The 20,542-nt window shown below is 47.2% G+C and overlaps 1 protein-coding gene across 11 annotated transcripts in view; it reads right to left on the reverse strand.

Moving 5' to 3' along the window:
* MYOCD (myocardin) overlaps positions 1-20,542 on the reverse strand; it is a 196,571-nt gene that overhangs the window by 27,024 nt on the left and 149,005 nt on the right. For 2 of the 11 annotated variants that reach the window (XM_015880047.2, XM_015880043.2), the window contains exon 1: positions 3,829-4,180. The exons of 5 other annotated variants lie outside the window; for them this stretch is intronic. In XM_015880047.2, coding sequence (XP_015735533.1) covers positions 3,829-3,883 — 55 coding nt within the window. In that variant the 5' untranslated portion in view covers positions 3,884-4,180. Of the gene's footprint in view, positions 1-3,047; positions 3,247-3,828; positions 4,181-20,542 lie in introns of those variants that run through there. 4 more of the 11 variants (XM_015880050.2, XM_015880048.2, XM_015880051.2 and 1 more) reach the window with 2 other exon arrangements.

Below are 20,542 nucleotides of genomic sequence, written 5' to 3' on the forward strand. Positions count from 1 at the left end.
CATCTGTGTAGCAAGGAGCACAGATCCACCCCTATCAGGTGTCATCAGAAGGAAAACAGGTGACCACTAAAGAACAACCAGCTGTGAGGGCTGTGTTCATCACAACACGCAGCCCAACCCCTGCCTGCTCCTGAGAACACGCTGTCACCAGTCTTCCTTGGAACAATCCCTTCTGCGTCCCTGTGAGCAGCCTGTACGTCTTCCTTGAGCACAGTGAGGCATGGCTCAATCTCTGCTGTAACACATGCCTAACTGACAGAGAAACAAACATTTGACAGTTAAAACAGCAAGGTACAAGATGCTGGAATGATAAAGTAAAGCCAAAACTGCTCTGCATCAAGTCAGTGTTGAACAAAAACTTTATGAAATCACAAATCTGTTATCAGTTACAGACAGGCTATGGTTTGAACACAGGCACTGGCTGTGACCTGAGCGAATACCTAATTGGAAATGAATTACATGCACACACAGTTTCTTTGAAAAATGAAGATTCCACCCCCATGTTTGGCCTACCACCATAGCAAGACCTTCTGCCTTTAACAACCTGCAGATTTCAGTCTAAATCCCTCCCTCCTCCACTGGTAGGCAGAATAATTTAATCTCCCTTCTCAACCAACTTACTTCAATCCTGGTATGTAAGCTCTAATTCTTTCCTCTATACAGGCAAGCAAGTCTTCTCTGAACATTCACTTTTGCATGTCTACAACCAGGTGTGGGAATTACCCCATGCCACACCACACGGAGATGTGTCTATAGTGTTAAACTTCCACTTTTCACCAATTATCTGTACTGCCACTGTTGTTATACAGATGTTGGCCATCTAAACTCTCTTTCCTTATCACTGGAGAGCAAAGGTCAGAGGTAAGGTTAATTCTGCACTTGCCAGCTTTGTTTGCTCTGTCTGATGACAACACTTCTCTGTGGCTGGAGCACAAATGGTTTGTATTCAGAGCAGAAGATCACATAAATAATTCTCTCTGGGAAGAGTTAAATATGTTTCTGGAACAGCCCTTCGATGTTCTGGTTGATTTAATGCAATCCCATTGACAACTGGAGCACATGCGATAGCATGGCAGGCTTGAAGAATCATAATTCCAGCAAAATTTGTCAGGCTGACCTCAGATCAGTATATTTATCTTTGGCAAAATAGACAAAATAAACACACACACAAATCCTGGAGGAAGGGGAGAGGAAACCTGAGGGCCTGCCACATGCTGGTGGTTGGATCGGATTGCTCTGGAGCAGCTCCTCGTGCTCTGCACTGCAGGATCTGCATCTCTCTGCATGGCACAGCTATGCTGGTCCTTCTTTACAGGCCACTGGGAAGACAAGAGCAAGAGGAAGCACTGTGGGACTGAAGGTGCTGTGTAGAAAAGCCACCAATTCCAGCAGCCTGGCCTTCCTTGGGCAAACTCTTCCATGCTGCTCTTGCTGCCAGGTGGAAGCAAGAGTCCCACAAAGCACTGCAGAAAGGATGCCCTCATGCCACCGCCTTCCCTCTGACACCTCCCTGCCCAACTACCTGTCTGCTGCATGCCACAGATATAAAAGAGATTCTGGGATGAAAAAACAGCAAGTATATCATGTATTTCTTGCACTCTTTAGCACACAAATAACTGCTGTTCAGTGTATGCAAACCATGGAGAAACAACGAAAGTGTAGTTATTAAAATTTACCCTAGACCTTGATGACATTAGCCTGGGATCCTTCAAGAGGGATTCTGACTTATCATGAGTCACAGAGCACAGCTAATCTTGCCAATACCCAGGGTTCTAGCAGAGTCTCACACCTGCCTGTTCAAGACCACTGCCAAAGCAAGGATGCATCACAAAGCTCTGCATCCCTCTTGCTGGTTCCTTGCTTCCTGCTGTCATCGCTGGGGTATGCAGCTACCGAGGCACATGGAGCAGGGGCAGCAGAGGAAAATGTCCCTTAGAGGCTTCTCATGTTAAAGAGACTTCACTGCTTCAACCATGTTATGCTTTTTTTTTCACTGTTCTCCAGGTTACTAAAATCCAAAGAAAAAGGCAGCATTACTGACCTATTGGTACTCCTATGGCCGCAGCAGTGGAAACAGAAAAGGGCAGTTGTGCACTGGGGATCTTGGCAAGCCCAACTCAGCCGTAACAAATAGGCAGAGAAATCTCGTCGAATGGGAATCCTGTCTTTCACCAGGCAATAGTGAGGAGTGGCAGCTGTGGGAATCAGTCATGCACCAAAGAATGCCCCACAAATTGACTGCCCCAGAAATGCTGAAAGGCACGAGAATTTATGGGTGCAGCGACCCACAGAGTTTACTTTTACTGAAGAATCATTTGAAAAACATGTTTAGAGATCCCACTGTCGGTTCCATACTAAAGCCAGCTTACAAATAAAGCAGAAACGAGCCTCAAAAACAAAACTGGTTCATTTGCAAAGAATGCAGGGGGACACAGTGCAGCCCATCCTGCTTGCTTCAGAAAGGTGGCAGTGTTGCTTTGTAGTTGCTGGAGGAATTGTTACAGATTTTTTTCCAAATGAACAGCAACACACCATAATATACCAACAAAATCTAAGGAATGACTTAATCTAATGAAATGTAAGATCAGAGAGATATGGAAACCACACCAAAGCCCTGGACCCAAGTGTTGTATAATTCAGCCAAACCAGGACATTCGTGTTTGCACACACACTCTTAGGTTTTCAACCAACTGCCAACTTTGCATTTGCTTAGAAAACAAAGTTTAAGTTGACCACCCAGCCATCTAAGAGCTCCTGATAACACCACTCATGTCTACCATCAATGTCATAAATCTCCAATCTCATTATCCACAACACACACACACACGGCGTGGCTGACTGCCCCGTCCTGTCACACAGCATCGCGTGGGGCACATGCAGCTGGTTTGTCCCAACATCCCCACTGATAACTTCACAGAGAGGACTTCACCCTTCAGACTGAAGCAAGCTCCTCTGGAACAGCTTTAAGCATTACCGTCAATATTACAGTACGTTGCATTCGTTAACAAACATTACGAGATACCCGCTCGGAAGCATAGCATACTTACTATAAATATAGCCAGCGAATAAAGGCATGAATATCCAGCAGAGGGTCTGATTTAGAAGGGACCGTCCCATAGTTCACCTTCACTCACCTTCACTCGCGCTGAACGTCCTCTGAGCAGCCCCTTAGCGGAGCTCCCCCTGACCTACGCGACTGAGACATGTTTTACTCGCAAACCTCCGAGAGCGGCGATCAATTGTGTGGCTCTGGTTTTATTTCTCTGATGATGTCACTTTAAATACTTTTCATGTTCCATTTGTTATTTTTACTTCTAAAAATGACGCATTTCTTCAAATTCATTTTTCTCCAATTAGTCACAACTTTAATGGAACAAAGTCAGCTGCCTGCATGTCAGAGTGAGCGCCGGGCCCGTCCCCACCGCCGCCACCACCACAGCCCCCGGAGCACCTGGGACGGACAGACAGCACTCGCTATGCTGCTTTTCAAAGATGCCCTTCTGGCTTCCTGCCCAAATCCCTTAACACAGGGTCAGGGCAAGGGACCCAGGAAGTGCAATTTTGCCAGAATTAACCACAGGCATAAATTGAAGACAATGAAAAACCAGAAGAAAAGAAAAGAAAGAAAGAAAGAAAGAAGCAGAGAGAAGGGAAGATGAATTTCTCCACTTGCAGAATAGCCTCTGTAAGAGCAAAGCCATGACAGCTTGATGACCCCCTGAATATTTTGCTTGCATGCTGCTTCCAAACATTTAATGCAAAACAGTCTGTGGCTGCAGCGTGCCGGAGAGAGAGAAGTTTTAAGAGAAATCTGGAGGTTTCCCCTACCTGATCTGAACTTGCTCCGAATCAGCAAGGAGTGCTCAGACCCCAGGAGTGTCATGGTGTCTCGGGGACCGGATCCAGACGCCCCTCACTTAAACCATTAACTTCCTCCAAAGAGAAAAGCTGGCCACGGTTAGTGCTCAGGATTCATCCAGCTCTCCCGGACCCTCTGGGTGCTTTTACAGCTGGCTGGCAAGAAGCAGCAAGTGGCTTTGAAAGATTTGGTCCCATCCAGCACTGACCCTCCACAGAAACCAACTGCTCCCCCTGTGCTTTGTTGAACTAATTAACTTTTCGCTAGCGGGAGCCTCCTCCCGCGCGGAGTTTACTACCAGCAGCTGGGTGTCCTGGCTGATGTCATCGTCTAGCGGGGAGCAGCGACTATCGGAAAGGGTCTTAGCAAAGACAGAAGTTTGATATCTGATACTAATTACTACCGGCCGGTACACAGCCAATCAGGGCTCTCCCTGTCTCAGGGACTTTCGGAGCTGCTTGGAAATATCAACAGAGCGAAGGCTTAACTCTTTGCAGTGTGGTGCGGGATGGGCCCCGGACCTCTATGTGCTGCGTGGGCTGTGGGTTCCCCCTGAGCCCAAGGGAGGGCTGTCAGTGGGACAGGGGACAGCTGGGCATGGCTTCACGGGTGGCAGTGCCCTCTCCATCAGAGAGGAGAAGGAGGACGAGGCCACACAGCAACGGAGGTGGTGCTGCGCTCTGCTGTCTCTCATCCAGCTCCTGCAGGTGAGCTGTACCCTGGGTTGCACAAACCCCCTGGGGACCCAGGGGCTGCATGAAGAAGCTGAAAGCATTTCAGCTGCATTTCCCTCCTGCAGTACAGGCATGGCCAGAGCTGCACTGTTCTGTGCCCACCTCTGTCAGCACGTGGCTGTGCCCATATATTGCCTTCTTGAGATGTTCGCATACTCTGTGGCTCAGGCAGCTCATGCTGCAGATGCTTAGAACAAGTAAGTTCTCTTGTTCTCCTACATGTGGGCACTCAGAATAATGACAAAGACAAGAGGCAGGGTTTGAATCATGATCCAGGTTTCCCATGGAACAGATGAGCAGCATAACACTGAGGAAGCTGGACTCAGCCACCAGCCAGATGTAGCTGTGCTGCAGGGAGCATCACCTACCTAACATTTTCTCACAGAATAAAACCAGTAGGTAGACATGCCAAGTAAAGTGGTGCAGAACCTCTGAGGTTGCCCTTCCCCAAACCCATATCTGGTTCACTTCAGGTAAATGTTAAGAGAGGGAACTGACAGCACATTTTCCCTTGTAACATAAGTTTTAAAAGCTGAGGACACACAGGACTGACCTGGGCAGGAACCAATCCTTCTAGAGCATGAACTCTCTCCTGAAAACTTCTTTAGATGTGGAGGATGTTTTTTTTTTCTTTCTTTCATATTCTTTTTTTTTCATGTTCTTCCCCCTTCCCTTCCTCCTTTCCTTCTCCCTTCCTTTCCTTTCCCTCCCTCCCCCACAGCTCCCTCATTTTCTCCCTTCATTCCTCCCTCACTCCCTTCCTCCCTACCTTCCTACCTTCTGTGGTTACTGTTCCACAGTTTCTGTTAGTCTGGTTACACATTTTGGTTTGGTGATACCAATTTCAAGGCTTGCAGACCCCTAGGCCTATGTTGCCAAAAGACCCTTGGTATCTCACAGCCCCACGAGCTCTGCTTACATCCACACAGCACTGATGACTGCGTAGTGCCAGGTTATACAATATCATGTATTCCATGTTCTGAGCTGAGTCCTGAAATGAGACGGACATGTGGCTTCCTTGTCACAGTGCCTTTGATATTCTTTAATGTCTGACAGGACTGAAATCACAGAAACAAATTCATGTCCAAGCACAGACCTGAGTCAGAAAACAGAGCCCTGCTGTAGTGTCCAGCAATCTGGCCAGATGGTTTATTCCTTACTAAACTTGCCTAATGTTTAGTTCACTACTTGAAATGTCCTGTCTAATGGAGATTTCCTGATGAGTAGTGCTTCATCTTGAAGCAAGGGACAGAACCACGCTGTGAACAGCCCAAGAACAAGACAGGGCTTATCAACCCCCATAGCCTCAAGCTACAATTTCTTGCAGTTCTTCACTCCAGATTCCTGTAGGATATACTCTCCCTGCCATCAAAAGCCCCACTCAGGTACCTTCACTCCCTCTGGTGCTTGCAGGTCACTCATGATTTCTCCACCCTTCATTGCCCAGTGATTAATTGTGAAACAATTGCCCAATGATTTCTCCACCCTTCATTGCCCAGTGATTAATGGTGAAACACTTATGTTTCCAGCATGGACTCATAAAATTGGGTAGAGAGACAATACTGTATTCTTTCAGAGCAGTCTGGAGGTGCATATGGAGTAGTGGATAAAACAGAACCAATCTGAATATTCAGTTTTTGACTTTCAGGAAACATTTCACATGGTCCATTGTGTGAATGTGGTGAAAACTCAGAATTGTTCCAAGGCAGAAAGCAAAATATTGCAATGAGTGGCAATCTAGAATGCTCAAGAAAAGCAAGTAAAAAGTTGGGCAGTGATCAACAGGGAAAAAGGATGAACACTCTGTCCATTAATGTTTCAGCTAAAGCCTGCTGGCCTATCATTGTCCTTTTCCTAAATTCCCAGATCTCAGCATTCTTTGTGGGGGCACTCTGCTGGATGACACTAAAAATGAAAAGGACAAAAGCATGAAGACTGAAGTATCTAATGAAGGTGCTTCATCTGCTGTATATCATTTCACCTAGAAAAGTCACGGTCTGGTTAAACCATAGTTTCTTCCAGATGATCTTGGTGTCTGGTGCTGCCTTCTGTACAGATGCCCGACCAGGTGGTGTTGCAGCTGACTGGTGGAGTTCCCTCTGTGCTCTCCTGAGAAGGACATTGATGTGTTCTCACTTTGGCAGTCTCTGGACATGGGGACAGCGTTTCTCAAGTCTGAAGTGACTCTAATTTCTCTTTCCTGACCTGGAATTGCTCAAGAGTGTGGGGACTGTGGGGATGCACAGAGAGGTTAATCCTTTTTCCTGCTATATGAATTATTTTCATTTACTGATGTTGAATTTTATCTGGTGTAATCTTTCCTGAATTCAGCATGAATGGAGTCGTCTTTGGAGGAAGATTTACTTTTGACTGCTTTAGCCATTTTGAATCTTCAGCTCTCTTCCATGGTGCTTCTGCTGAGGGGTCCCTTCCCAACACACATTCTTTTGGCTCTCCACAATCACCACACTTTGTTGTGAAAAATGACCATTTACTCCCATCTTTAAGAAGTCATTCAAACCTGGAAGGCTCTTCCACTTCCCACAAACAGATCTGGAGCAAGAGGTGTCTGAGGAGAGATCTTATTGGTTGACTTGTGGCAAATTTCTTAAGTCCCTTCTGATGCTGCTTCTACAACTCCTTAGACACACTGCTAGGAAAGTCAGTCCTCATCATACTGGTGTCCCTGGAGATGTTACCCCTGCACACTGTCCTTCCTCATTTCTTCTATTAATGTTTGTAATGGCTGTTCCTCTCTCCCTGGAATGCTTTGCATAGTCTGCCAAGTGTTTATCCCAAATGAGAATAGAACTCTGCCCTTTCCCAGTGAGATGAAGAAGATAGGTAAGATGCACATGTGCTTAGGGAGAAGCAAGGCACTTCATGCATTCCACCAGACATCCCTCTGAGCTACCTACAGCCCACGGCCACCTGTCTGTCTGGCATCCTCTCAGAGAATCAGCTGAAGCCCAATGTGCTCTCCTCCCATACTTCCCCACCACTCCACCCCTGGGGAGCAGCTCAGTAAGACCTGTCTCCAAACCTTGCAGTCTCTCTTGTCACTGTCCACACTTCTCAGATGGTGCAGCCTCCAGGAGAGGACCTGTCTCCATCGCTGACTCAGCTGCTGAATTGATAGTCCAGAGATGGTGTTCCCCTGCACTGGTCATTATAGGAGAGTCAGCCTGTCTGCATGTATCCCTGATGACCTCAGGAAGCAGAGGTAAGCTGTCCCCTGTAAATCTCAGAGCAGAGATGAGGAGGGTGCACAGAAACTAAGATCAGACACAGATACTGAGCCATTTGCCTGGAGGTTATCTGCCTTTGATAGCATAGAAACAGAGCATATACCCTGCCACACGTGTTTGTGTGTTTCCAGAGCTCACACTGCCCAAACCCCTGTGTGTGTGAGCCTGTTTGCCATCAGGTACTGTGCTGCCCTACAGCACCCCTCAGCACAGCAGGCATGGCCACTGCTGCCACTTCGCTCTGGGAGATGAAACAAGCCTGCAGGTACACAAATACTAAGCCCAGCATTGCTCCGTCTCTCCTGTTTCCAGCACTTAAGAAGGCACCTTTGCTGTAATGAAGTCTTACTGACTTCAGTGACTGAAGGAGTGAGCCTTAAGTACCAGAATAAATTACTCACCATAGGGAATTCCTTTGAACTGAGAAGTCACACCCCAGAGCCACAAGGATATCAGCTCTGTGTTGCTCACCAGATACCAGGAAGTAGCCCCTTCTAATCTTCCAGCACACCCCATTGTTTATGGTACTGATTTATTTTAAAGCATATTGTTTGTTTCTATGTATATTTGCATCTGTGGGAAAAAGACAGAAAGGAGCTGATGTTTCTGCATGATCCCCGTGGGGACGCAGAGGATCACTGTGTGTGTGACAGTGTGTGAGCCAAGGGCAGCCCAAACCCAGCAGGTCTGAGGGTGGCAGAGCAGCAGCCATAGCAGTGACATCTCCCAGATTCCAGCCTGGGCTGTGCTGCCAGGTGAGGCTGAGCTCTGCCTCCTGCCATCTCACCTTTGTGCAGGGGATCCTTTCTGCCTGGTACACTGGACAGGAGAGGCAGCCAGCTGGACAGCCCTGTGCCCAAGAAGCAGCCTGCAGCTTGTACCACCTGCACCCTGAGACAATGGCATGAGTGTGGTTTGTCTTTAACTCCTCTCTAACGCCCTACCGCTCCATACGGAGACTGAGGCAGGTCTTCCTGTTAACGGGTCTCAGTGATGAAGACCCTGACCAATGCAGCCACCTGAATTTAGGGCAGATCAGAACCTCCTCCTCTGAGACTGCAACAGCAGAGCTGTGCTTCTAGGCATGACCTTGTGGAACCTGCAAACAAATGACTGTCTATTGCATGCCTGAGAGCAACAGAAGGAGTTCTATGGGTCACATATTGCAATATAATACTCCTGTGCATGATCTGGGACAGACAGTGCTTTTCTGAGTATGAGCTAGCAAAGCGGCAGTGTCTCTGTCACTGTGAAACAGAGGTGGCCTCTGGGGAATAACTCAGAATGATCCTAGCTTGATCTCAGCCAAGGGCTTGGTCCAGAGCTTGGGATTTCTTCAGCTGGGAGCTGTGAGAATGGATGGTCCCACACAGCTCACTCCTTCCCTTCTGCCTGCCTCGAATCTGCTGTTCTGTCATTGCCAATCATTGCAGCTGATCTTTCACCTCCCTGTGTCCTCAGAGAGTCCGAGGGCAGAAATTCAGAGTGGAAATGTCATGAGATCTTCCCAGTTCTGACAGCTCGAATTCTAGCTGTGAACTATTTATCACAATGCTACAAACATCCAAGCAAGGTCTCTTAATTTATGAAGGTCTGGTAGATGTTATGCAATTGACAACACGAACACAAAAATACTTCTGCACTTTACTAACGCTACTATGAAGCTGTCTGATGTTTTCATCATAATATTTACTTCTCTGAAAATACTCTAAATTCTCCAATCCCAATTCAAAACAGAAAGATCAGAGAATGCAAATAGGGGCATGACATAGCTGTATAAAGATTATGTAAAATGTTTTCTACTAGCGTAAATATTTGATTGTAAAAACTCTGCCTGTTGTGCTTACAGAGCAGGGTGTGCAGTGAGTGCAGGGAGTGGTTCCCCACATCTCGGGGCCATGGTAGGACAGAGGTGGTGGGGAATGAAAGGCCCAGAGAGGTGCCCAGACAGGTGGCACTGGGAGGGGAACATGCTGTTGTGAGCACTGCTGTCACGTTGAGCAGTGCATTGTTGGAGCTCAAGGTGCAGGCAGGTGCTTGGTGTGGCTGTCCCAAGCTCTGGTGGCTTGTTGGCTAGATGGAAATGGGAAGGGAGCAAAGCAATGGCAAAGGCAGTGTCAGCTCTGGATCTCCCAGCTGACTGCCTCTGCTGACCTCTACGTGCTGCATGGCTGCAGAGTGATGCTGGGCAACACATGGGTGTCTGCAGGGCCTGCACAAGCCCCATCCGCCCATGGGAGCTCTGTGGCCAAGCATAGCAGAAACCATCTGACTTCAGACCTAAGGAGGAGGTGTCTGAGCATCCATGTCCAGCAGTGACCTGGGGCTGTTCCCTCTGCAGTGAGACTGAGCAAGTCACAGTTTCATTTTTGTTTCCTTACTTCTAAACAGTAGATAATGAGGCTAACCCCTCCACAAAGCACTTGGAAATCTCCTACCTGAAGGGTAAGATAAAGGCGGTATTGTTCTAAGTCCCACAGCAGCTCTAAATCTTGAGATTTCACTACAAAGCAGCCTGCCCAGCCCTACCTCTGCTGCAATAAGGCAGCCTAGTGACAGAGAACTGAGCACTTCCATCTACATCCCCTCCTCCTGCCCACCAAGCTCTGCGGTCCAGCCCTAAGTGAAGAGTGTGCTTTGAGGCAGGGACTGTGTCAGGTTCTGCCCAGTGGTGCAAAGCTGGGTCCGGGTAGTGGTGAGCCTAAAGCCCCTGATATACATCGGATGGGTTGGGAGCATTATGTATTTCTGGAATGCCTTCTGGTCTTTATTAAAATGAAACCACAGCCAGCCCAAGAGAGCTCATCGCCCAGGCACAGGGCCAAGTATAAGTTACTTCTACAAATATTTATTTAACCATATCAATGACAAACTCTTTTGTATAAATGTTTTTATTTAATCATAATTTACCAATTATTTTAAATCAATTGTTTGCCTGGTTTCTAAACACTAATCAAGAGGCTTGCATTAGCATTACTCAGGCGGATTAGATGCATTATTTCTCTGAAGCTTGTGCCATTGCTTGCCTGCCTTGGCCAAGGAACAGGGTGCAGATGGATCCCAAATTTCACTTTGATTGTCAGATTCCTGGAGGACCCCACTGGCGGCACTGCCAGCTGTCCCCACCCAGGTGACCTCTGGGCTCAGTGGCATTCCTCAGACACAGGGGCTCATGGACACTGATCCCACCTGAGCTGCTCAGGATGAGATTCCCTTTGGCTTTCTCAGGTCCTTGCTCTTGCAGAGCTGCCAGCCCTGTCACAGATGCTGCCAGCTCCCTGTTCTGCTGCTGCTCACCCCTCACTCCTGAGCCTGGACCTGTCACAGTGTAGAAGTTCCTCAGTGCCCCTTCAGCCCAGGGTCTCTGGCAGGAATTTATGAGAGTGCACAAGGCTGTTCAGGACAGAACAGGATCCCATGGATGCACGTGTTTGCCTGTGGGGTTCAGCCCCATTCCCAGCCCTCTGGGCTTCCTCACCATCTCAAGAACTTCCTGTCAGGCACTGTCTTCTTTTACCTCTCACGAGGCCAGTCCACCCCTCTGTGCTCAGGTGACGCTCAAAAACAGAATCTGCAACTTCTGCAGGGCCCTGCCTCCTTCAGAGCACTTCAAGATGTGACAAGGCACAGACTGTGCCCAGCAGGGCCATTGGATGCTGGGTGCTGCTGTGCTCCGTACACAGCACTGTGTCCCTTGCAGCAGCCAGACCAGCACTGCTGAGCAGCCCGTGGTGAGAGCAGGACGCTGTGAGCTGCTCCTGTTGTTTATTTACAGGATTTCAGGCTGCTACTGTCTTGCACCTTGGCTCCCTGCTCTGCAGCGCCTGCTGAAACCACCAGCTCTGCTGGGAGCTCTGTGCTCATTCAGGCAGCTGCTCAGCGTCTGCTGCTGGGACAGAGCTGGCTTCCTACCCCCCCAAAAAATCCTCCTTCCCATTTGATCCTCCACCTGGAAAACAACTCAGGGTCTCTGTGACCTCCTTCTCAGTTTGTGACCATAAAGCTGGGGGAGCTGGGGGATAATCCTGCATGCAGAGCCTCACACTTCAATCAGTGAAAGCTACAAAACCAGGAGAGACAGCAGAGACTTCATTGTTCTCCCAGCTGGGTCAGAATACAGAGCACTGAGGTGCTGTGGGTCACAGGGGTCTGTAGATGAACAGTCTGAGTAAAAGCTTTGTTTCAGCACAGCACTGGAGACAGGAGACTTCCAAAACATTTCTTCCAAGATAATCAAACCCAAATAAACACAAAGTCCAACTGGGGCAGGTTTGAGGTAATCCTAACGCTTACCTACTGCTTTAAAGATTAGGAAAATAGAAAGCAGCGTTGGGTAGACCCTTTGTATCACTTAAGTATGGTGCTTTTTTTTCCTCTGGATGACGAGGAATAGACTCGCTGCTAGACACAGCAGCACGGCACTTAGAACACTTAGCTGCACGGCCTCACAGCCATACCTCTGCAGTAAGAAATCAGGAAAATGATAGTAACGGAGCTTCCTACTGTTGACACATAAACAAAGGGAAAGTTATTTGGACGGGGCTCTGAAATACTGTGTAAACACAGACCTAATGCAGCAGTGCAGATGCAGAGCAAACCCTGGGAAAGAAAATAATTATTCACACGATGCTAAAAGCATTCTCATACTTTTTTCTATCCTATCCTATCCTATCCTATCCTATCCTATCCTATCCTATCCTATCCTATCCTATCCTATCCTATCCTATCCTATTCTATTCTATTCTATTCTATTCTATTCTATTCTATTTTTCTAACCCTATTTTCTACGATTCTTCTTTAGAAATGAATGCTGAGACTGGGAGGAACTGGCCTTTGGAGGAAACATTCTCCTTCCATCAAGCAGGGATAAAGCCCAGACAGCTACAACTAGATCATGACTTGTAGATAATGGATGTGAGAGAAGAATCCCATCAGAAGTGGCTGAGACTAATGGACAGAGGGGAAGGTTGGTCACCATACAGTGTGGGAAGGGGAGTGTAGAGAGAGTTATAAAGACCAAAGACTCCTGATGAAAGGAAGGCAGTGCTGTGGTATAGTGCAAACAGAGCAGGTCTCAAGTTGTGGAGTATTGGATAGTGCTGTAAGAAAGCATGTAAAATGGGTCAGGAAAACCTGGTGGTTTTATGTTATGAACCAACATAACAAGCAGCTGGGATGAACAGTGGAACAAACCCTCTCCCCACCTCTTCTTCAGCCCTCTTCTAAATTCCACTCCAGGTGGCCATGTAGATTTATTAAAGCGGTGTTAAGAACAAAGCATGAAGTTTGTCAGTCTTAAGACTTAACAGAACTAAGACGTGCAGCTACTGCCATCTTGTACTCCATTAGCTGGGACAAGTAATCACCTTCCTATAGCCATGTGATGTATTCCTGGTATTGCTTCACCCTGATCTTATCATGGCCAGAAGGAAGTGTTTACTGTTTACCATACAGTTACAACCTAAACTGTGTGAAGTTGGCTGCTAATGGCAGAGTCCCTCTGTGGGCCCAACACTGTCATGGAATCATCATAGAATCACAGGTTTGGGTTGGAAGGGACCTTAAAGCTCATCCAGTCCCCACCTCTGCTGTGGGCTGGTGACCTCCAACCAGGTCAGGCTGCCCAGGGCCCTATCCAGCCTTGGGCATCTCCACTGATGGGGCACCCACAACTCCTTGGAGAATCTGTTCCAGTGAGGACAAAACTGGCAGTCTTTATGTGTCAATGGGAAAGCTTAAGTGGATACGAACTTGGTGAATAGACATAAACTTGCTGGAGATAAACTCGGTAATTGAAAACAGGCCAGTATGGCTTCAACCAAAGTGGCTAGCTGTGTCTCTAATGTCTTTCTTGTCCTATGCACTCTCATGGGCTCAGCACACACTCACCAGTCTGGCATGTATGTGGGATCTGGGATGTCAGTGGGATGGTGAGGCTGTGGTGAATTGTATACTGACTTTAGCTACTAGAAAATTTACCTGGAGTGTCTTGTACTAAGTGCTACCATTCTGCCTAACATATCCAGATCTCCCTGACAAAGGTCTCAGAAGGTGATGTCTTGAGGTCTTTATGTGAGGTAATACTATGTGCATTGAGGCTGTTCACATCCAAGTTATGACAAGTCTTTGTGCAGTGCAACCAGGTAGGGTCAGAGAGCTCCTACAGGAGAACATCACAGACTGCAAGACAAGACATTTTCTTTTGACCAAACTCACAAGAAAATAATGTGAAAGTCAACAAAGACAGTGAGGTTCTTGGTACACCATAACATCTACATCAGTTCAGTGCTGATGGGAAGCAGGATCAGATGGGCCAAAGCAATAAATGTTTGAAGCCACATTTAGAAAATGAGACTGTCTGACACAGGTCTGCAGGACTAGAAGATCTTGGAGGTTTCTTCCAACAATGAAGATTCTATGATTCTAGGATTCAGGTCAGCGAGTACGAAAGAAAATTGGGTGTGCCATGGTACATTTAATATCACTTGTTGTGTTCGAAGAGGGGCCTCACGTCATACAGCCTCAGACCTCTGGTCCCCAACTGGTCATCCAGGCACATCTGGAAATGTTAAATGTACCAGGGAGCAAGGAAGGATTCCTGGGTTCTGTATTAATTTTAGGCTATTTATGTAAGTTACTTTTCTTATCTTCTCTAACTATTTATAGTTTGTTTGTATGCTTAAGAGCTAGACATATCCCACTATGTTTCAATAAATCTGAAATATCTTTGTTGACAAAAAGAAATATTGTCTGCTGTTAATGAAAATAAGGTAATGAGTATATTGAGTTACTAATATCAATATTTTAGTAATTACTTTCAGGGCTTATGTTGACTCAAATACTTTAAAACTTAGTTTTTGTTTCTTCTTCTTTTTCTTAAAAAAAGGCAACAAATTTGAGAATTAGTTGCTTTAGTTTGAAGGGCATCCACTCTATGAAAACTAGCAATAAGGCAGACAAAATAGATTTTCCTTCCAAAACATCTAATATTGTCACTAACACTCATCACCAGGCAAATGCAAAATGCCTCAAATGCCTGCCATCACCAGTACATGCGCTGCTGACAGCCTCATCTGAAGAATACGCAATGGGACAAACCCAGTGCCTTTGGCCAACGTTTCTTTGTCTTTGCTGTCTAATATGGAGTTTCAGAAAGTGTCAGTGTCTGAGTACTGGGTTTGTCTGGAGACAGCACTTTGTATTTGCTTCTGAGAAAACACATGCTGGGAACTTCTAGAAGGCAGGACAGTGATGGGGGATGGGAGCTGGCTGCTCAGAGTGCTCGTGCAGTTCCACCTGAGCTTAAGGGGTCACTGACCAAACAGGCAATGTGCTACCAAGCTGCTGATAGCAGGCCCAGACCCAACAGCTGATAGCTTACTAGAAACACTGAGAGTGACATAAATGCCTCCTCCCTACTCTCTTTTAATAAAGCCATTTCTGAACACGTCTATTTCCTAGGGAAGGGGAGAGAGCAGACATCCAAAAGCCCACACCCTGCATAGCACAGCAGTGCAGAACTAGCAGCAGGGGAAGCTCAGCCCCGCTCCCAGTGAACATCAGCTCTGCCCCTTCAGCATCCCCTAGATGTTCTGAAAATAGAAGGTGGCAGGCTAGTTAGACTTCCTTTACTCCGAGATTTCAATGTTAATGTCTGTTTGGTAGATAAATGAACAACAAATGCAGTGCATTACAGCCAGGCGGCCCAGCCCAGCAGCGGGAACGGGACCGGTACAGGAATATTTTTCTAAAGATCCCTTCTGGAATGTTATTTTGAACTCTTTGAAACGGCAAAGGTTTTTAGACATTGTGTGTTTTGTTAAGTGTCCCCTGGGAAAGCTGGGTTTAAAATTAGTCAAACTCTTTCACTTTTTTAAGCCCTTCCCTAAAATAGTCGATATAAAATTTGGTGGGAATTCTGCTGAGAGCTTAAATTGGCTGAAACAGACTATCTAATGGAAATGACATTTGGGGAAAAAATGTGAAAAACCTGGGTTCCTTTCTGGCTTCCAATGACATAATCAGGGCACGGCAGGATCGCCTGCTGCTCCGAGAGCCGCCCTGACCCAGGCCCTGGTCACCAGTTTCCCTCATATGGGAGGAGGAGGCAAACAGCTGGGAGAGAGCTGGGAGGGAAAGGAGGAAAGGAGGGACATGGCTGCTCTGCTGTGGCACTGCCCATCCTCTGCTGTGCTGCTGTGGGCTGATATTTGTCACCCTCAGAGTGAATAATATGACAAGGAGGCCAGCACACGCCCAAGCCTCCATCCATTGGTGTGCAGCACAGATGTTTCTGTTCAGATGGGACATGGGGTTGGTTTCATACTTGGGAAAAAAGAGGCAGATGAATGGTTTGAATTTGAAAGGAAATATGGGAAAGGTTTCCTTGTCCAGCTCAGGGCGGTGCTGTGTGAACGCTGCAGGGACATTGTGGAGGGGTTTGCATGGGGCAACCTGGCTCATCTTGCAGGCCCAAGGGGCTCATCTCACAGTCCCAAGGGGCCCACAATGGGGTGAGACCGTCCCCCTGCCCTGCCCTAGGCCGAGATGGGGGGGAACGTCTCCTCTGACTGCTCTCCTCATCACAGGTCCAGATGGGCTGGGTTATGGGCAGCACCATGAATGGCACCTGCTCTGTGCCATGGGCTGTGCAGGGAGGGCCTGGTGTGTGCAGACAGCCCTGTTGTGCTCTGTGGGGTGAGGAAGGTTAGTTCTCCTCAGCCAGCTCCACTGTGAGTGATGGGTATTCAGACTTGCCCCAGAAGTATGTCTGGGGCCTTCCCCGGGCCGGTAGCTTATTTACTCAAGCCATTTTGTCACTCACAGAGATAAAGCCTCCTTCCCACACCTTAGGTTCCTCTCAGAGCAGCTGAGAGATAAGGGTGGAGGAAGGCTGGCTCCTGCTTGCCGAACCTTGGAGGGTTTCATGGAGAGGCCTCTCTGGGAAGCCACCTCTGCTATCGCTCTGACAGGTGTCAGCAGCGCTTTTAGCAGCCAGCCACAAACAGATTAGCCAAATGTGTCTCCTGCCCAGAGTGCTTTGGCTCTTTAGGCATTGTTTTAAACACACAGAATGGGAAAGGATTTTGAGCTGAGATAGGAGGCTTTATTCAGGAATGGTCTGACCTAAGGACCTCGCTATCGCCAGGCCCAGCATCCACCCCAGATGGGCCCTGCGTGAGAGGGGCCTCAGTGATAATGGGGAGGAGGGGCTGTTCCCACATCACAGACCCCAGTTTAATGCCTGGTGTGCAGGGAATAACAGCATCCTCAGCTTTCTGCTCCCTGATGTGTGCCTGAGGTGGCAGCTTAGGAAAGTGGTGATTCCTTTGGAGAAGTAAAGCACCACAGTGTGGATGAACTGATGCACTTGTGTAGTTGAAACAACACCTGACCTGGGGGGTATCATCAATGTGCACATCTGTGGAAGCCACAGCCTCCAGAGAAACTGCTGCTTCCACCACACAGACACAGACATAAAAGTTGGCACTGCCTCCTGAAGCCTCCTGGAGAGAGGAGCTGGTGTATACAGAGCTGACTCTCCTAGTGGTACAGATGGCTGCTGTGAGGAAACACTTCTTAAGGGGAGATTGAAAAGCATCCAAGAACATAACAAGCTGATTACAGGTGGTGTAGGGCCACCTGTCTCTGGGGATGGTAGGTACAAGTAAAGAAGTCAAAGAAGCAAGTTTAGGAGTCAGAGCAGTGCTTGGCACTGATGCTCAAGGAACCTGACTTTCTCACCCAGCAGCTCAGGGAAGTTCCGCTCCAGCAAGTCACTGTTTGGCCCGCTTCCCCCTCCACACAGGGCTTACTTAGATGATAAATTCCTCTGGATAAGGGGTGTCCCTTGTCATGAGGCTGTACAGCTGACATCAGAATGCCTCGTGTTATTGTCACTTCATTGTAGATGGTATATTTTTCAGGAATTTGTACCCTGTTGCCCAGCCAGTCAGATCACCTGAAGCACCCTGCAGCTCTCCATAGAGTTTTGTTTACTGGCCATGCCTAATCTATGGTCATGGTACACAGACACAGGAGAGACATGTATTCTGGGCAGGATGTATGTATCCATGATATGCATCCATTGTGGGGCCCACTCTAGTAGCACTAAAAATTGACATTCCTCATGGTGCCCACTTTTTTATGCCAAGCAAAACTTTCCTGTCCTTTTCAGAGATATTTATAGATGGGAATCTCAACAAGAATGAGTTTCTGTTTTGGAAGGAATAGTTTTACTTATTACTAGCTCTGATTTGTGTGTGTGTGTGTGCTCAAAGGTGCAAGTGAGTGACAAAAGTATCACTTAAAGAATTTGAGAAGTGAATCCTTGGGGTATGGAACAGGAAAAGTGAGACTTTTTCAAACTGGATGGTAAATAGGTAACACAACGAAACATGCTCTCCCTGTTGTGGATGGTGCATGAGGCCAAAGAGCAGGGGCTGCTGCTACACGGGAAGCTGGCAGGGTCTCATCGCTGCACTGCACTGCTTTATGCTGTGAGCAGAATCACAAGCAAAACCTTGCTTCCACTCTGCGGGCTGCTCAGACCTCATTGCAACAGTATGTGCTCAATTCTAGTGTTTTTCAGAAAGGAATCGGTTTGTTTGTTTGCTTGTTTGCTGGGTTCTGTTTTGTTTTTTTCTGGATGGGGGAAATTATGGATTAAGATTATACAAAACTGCCCTCAATTAGACTGAGGAGCAAGCACAGCTGAGCTCCAGTGGGAGGATAGTTTGGCTGTGGGGACAAGCCATTGCAGCTTGGAAAGAACACTGTTTCTGTGCAGACTTACAGGAGGGTTTTCACCATTACCAAAGTGAGAAGAACAAACATTTGAGATGATGGGAAAGACCGTATATGTATACCGGGCAGCATCAAATTCTAGCAGTACAAGATGGCAAGCATGTCCCACCACCCCCTTTCCCTGGCTGCCCACTTCATTCCCACCTCTGTGTCTTACATAGGCAACACTGTTTACTTTCCTTCTGTAAGATCCAAAAGACACTCATGCCCTCCTACATCTCAGTGCCTACAGTCTCCCATTCTATGCATGCTATGGTTGGAATATTCTCTCAGCACTCTGCAGATGGAGGATGTTTTCCAGAAGGTCTTTCCATACTGTTGAAAAGGTAGTAGTGAAGTCTGACTAAAAGTAGTGCAGAATTGTTGAAAACTGACTGAATGGTACCCAAAGCTCTGCTTTGGAAGCCCAGCAGAAGGAAAGAAGGCTTCAAGCACCCATGTGTCACCTGTTGGGTATTAAGCCTACAAATCCTATGAGGTGCAGGTGCAGTGCTGCATGGAGCCTCTGTGTTCTTGAGGGACCTTGCCCAGAGCTGGTCACTTCTCATACCCCTCAGGAACTGAAAAGAAACTGTCCTATTCAAACAGGGGGAAAAAACTGCTTCCTGGTAGACTAGGTCCAACTTAGGTGGTTTTGTTAGGGTGAAGCTGAACCAACTGCTTCTCGGCTGTGGTTAGCTCTGAGTATCTGTAACTGCTTCCATTCATCCTTTCTACCTTAACACTTGTCTCTGGCTTAACATATACATATACATATACATATATATATATATATATATATATATATATATATATATATGTAAACTTCTTTGACTATCTCAAATCTTATGGAAAGGTCTATAAGAACCATAAGGATGATAATCCATGGCAGATGATGCTCCACATTACTTAGAGGTGCAGTAGTGATATCTCCAAGGTCTTTAGCACAGTAGCAGATGTCTGAGAACAGCCAGCTCCTGACCACAGAAACCTCTCTACTGCTCTGGACAACAGCCTGACAAAGATGTCAGTGCTCCTTACAGACAACATTTGATCTGGCCTGGTGTTTGCCCTGCAGTCATGCACAGTTGTCATCTGCCTTGCTTCCATTGCAGAGAAGGAAACTGAGCTGCTTCCTGTAAGAGGCAGTAAGTCTGCACTGTTATTGCGCTGTTTGCTTTTTCCCCAGTGAATATCAGTAAGTATGAAAGGAGAACCAACTGCTCTTGCAGATGTCAGCTTCTTTGGAAAATATCCCCAAAAGAAGGGCAAACAGGGCTTTCACACCTACCCAAAAAGGACAGCAAATGGTACTCAGCACTGAGTGCCTACCTACATTACACATTACCCACTCTGCACAGCACGGACCATTGCCCCTAGTCAAGCCTCTCCAAGTACTTCTAGTGCTACACAGTCAGTTTACTGGGCTAAGGACCATCAGCTACACGGCAGTGCTGTGCAGGTGGGGCTGTGCACACATGTATCTCATTACATTTGCATCATCTCTGTTCCAAACCACTGTAGGCAAACCATTAAAAACATCTCACCTATGTTCTCACTGCAATAGGAATGGTTACAAAGAGGGCACAGCCCATCTAGCTGCTCCATGGCCATTTCCCAGCATGTGGCACTAGCACTGTGTTTCGTGGAGCCTAAGAAAGAGGTAAACACTCCTAACACACTCCTTAAACTTACAGCAGAACTGCATCTGTAGCACCTCATGTATACAGTGCTTGTCACTGCATCCAGAAAGCAGTGATAAATGATCCACTGCTTTCCGTGTTCAAGCTCAGATGAGACAACACAGTTACTGGGAAATCTCCGCTTCATTCTTGCCTTACCCTTCACGTCTAGGAATAGGGCTGGATATATCAGACAACAGACACAGAAAGATGCAGTTGAAGCAGCTCTCAGGG

The sequence above is a fragment of the Coturnix japonica genome, chromosome 18 (assembly GCF_001577835.2).
Source record: "Coturnix japonica isolate 7356 chromosome 18, Coturnix japonica 2.1, whole genome shotgun sequence".
NCBI classification, from domain to species: domain Eukaryota; kingdom Metazoa; phylum Chordata; class Aves; order Galliformes; family Phasianidae; genus Coturnix; species Coturnix japonica.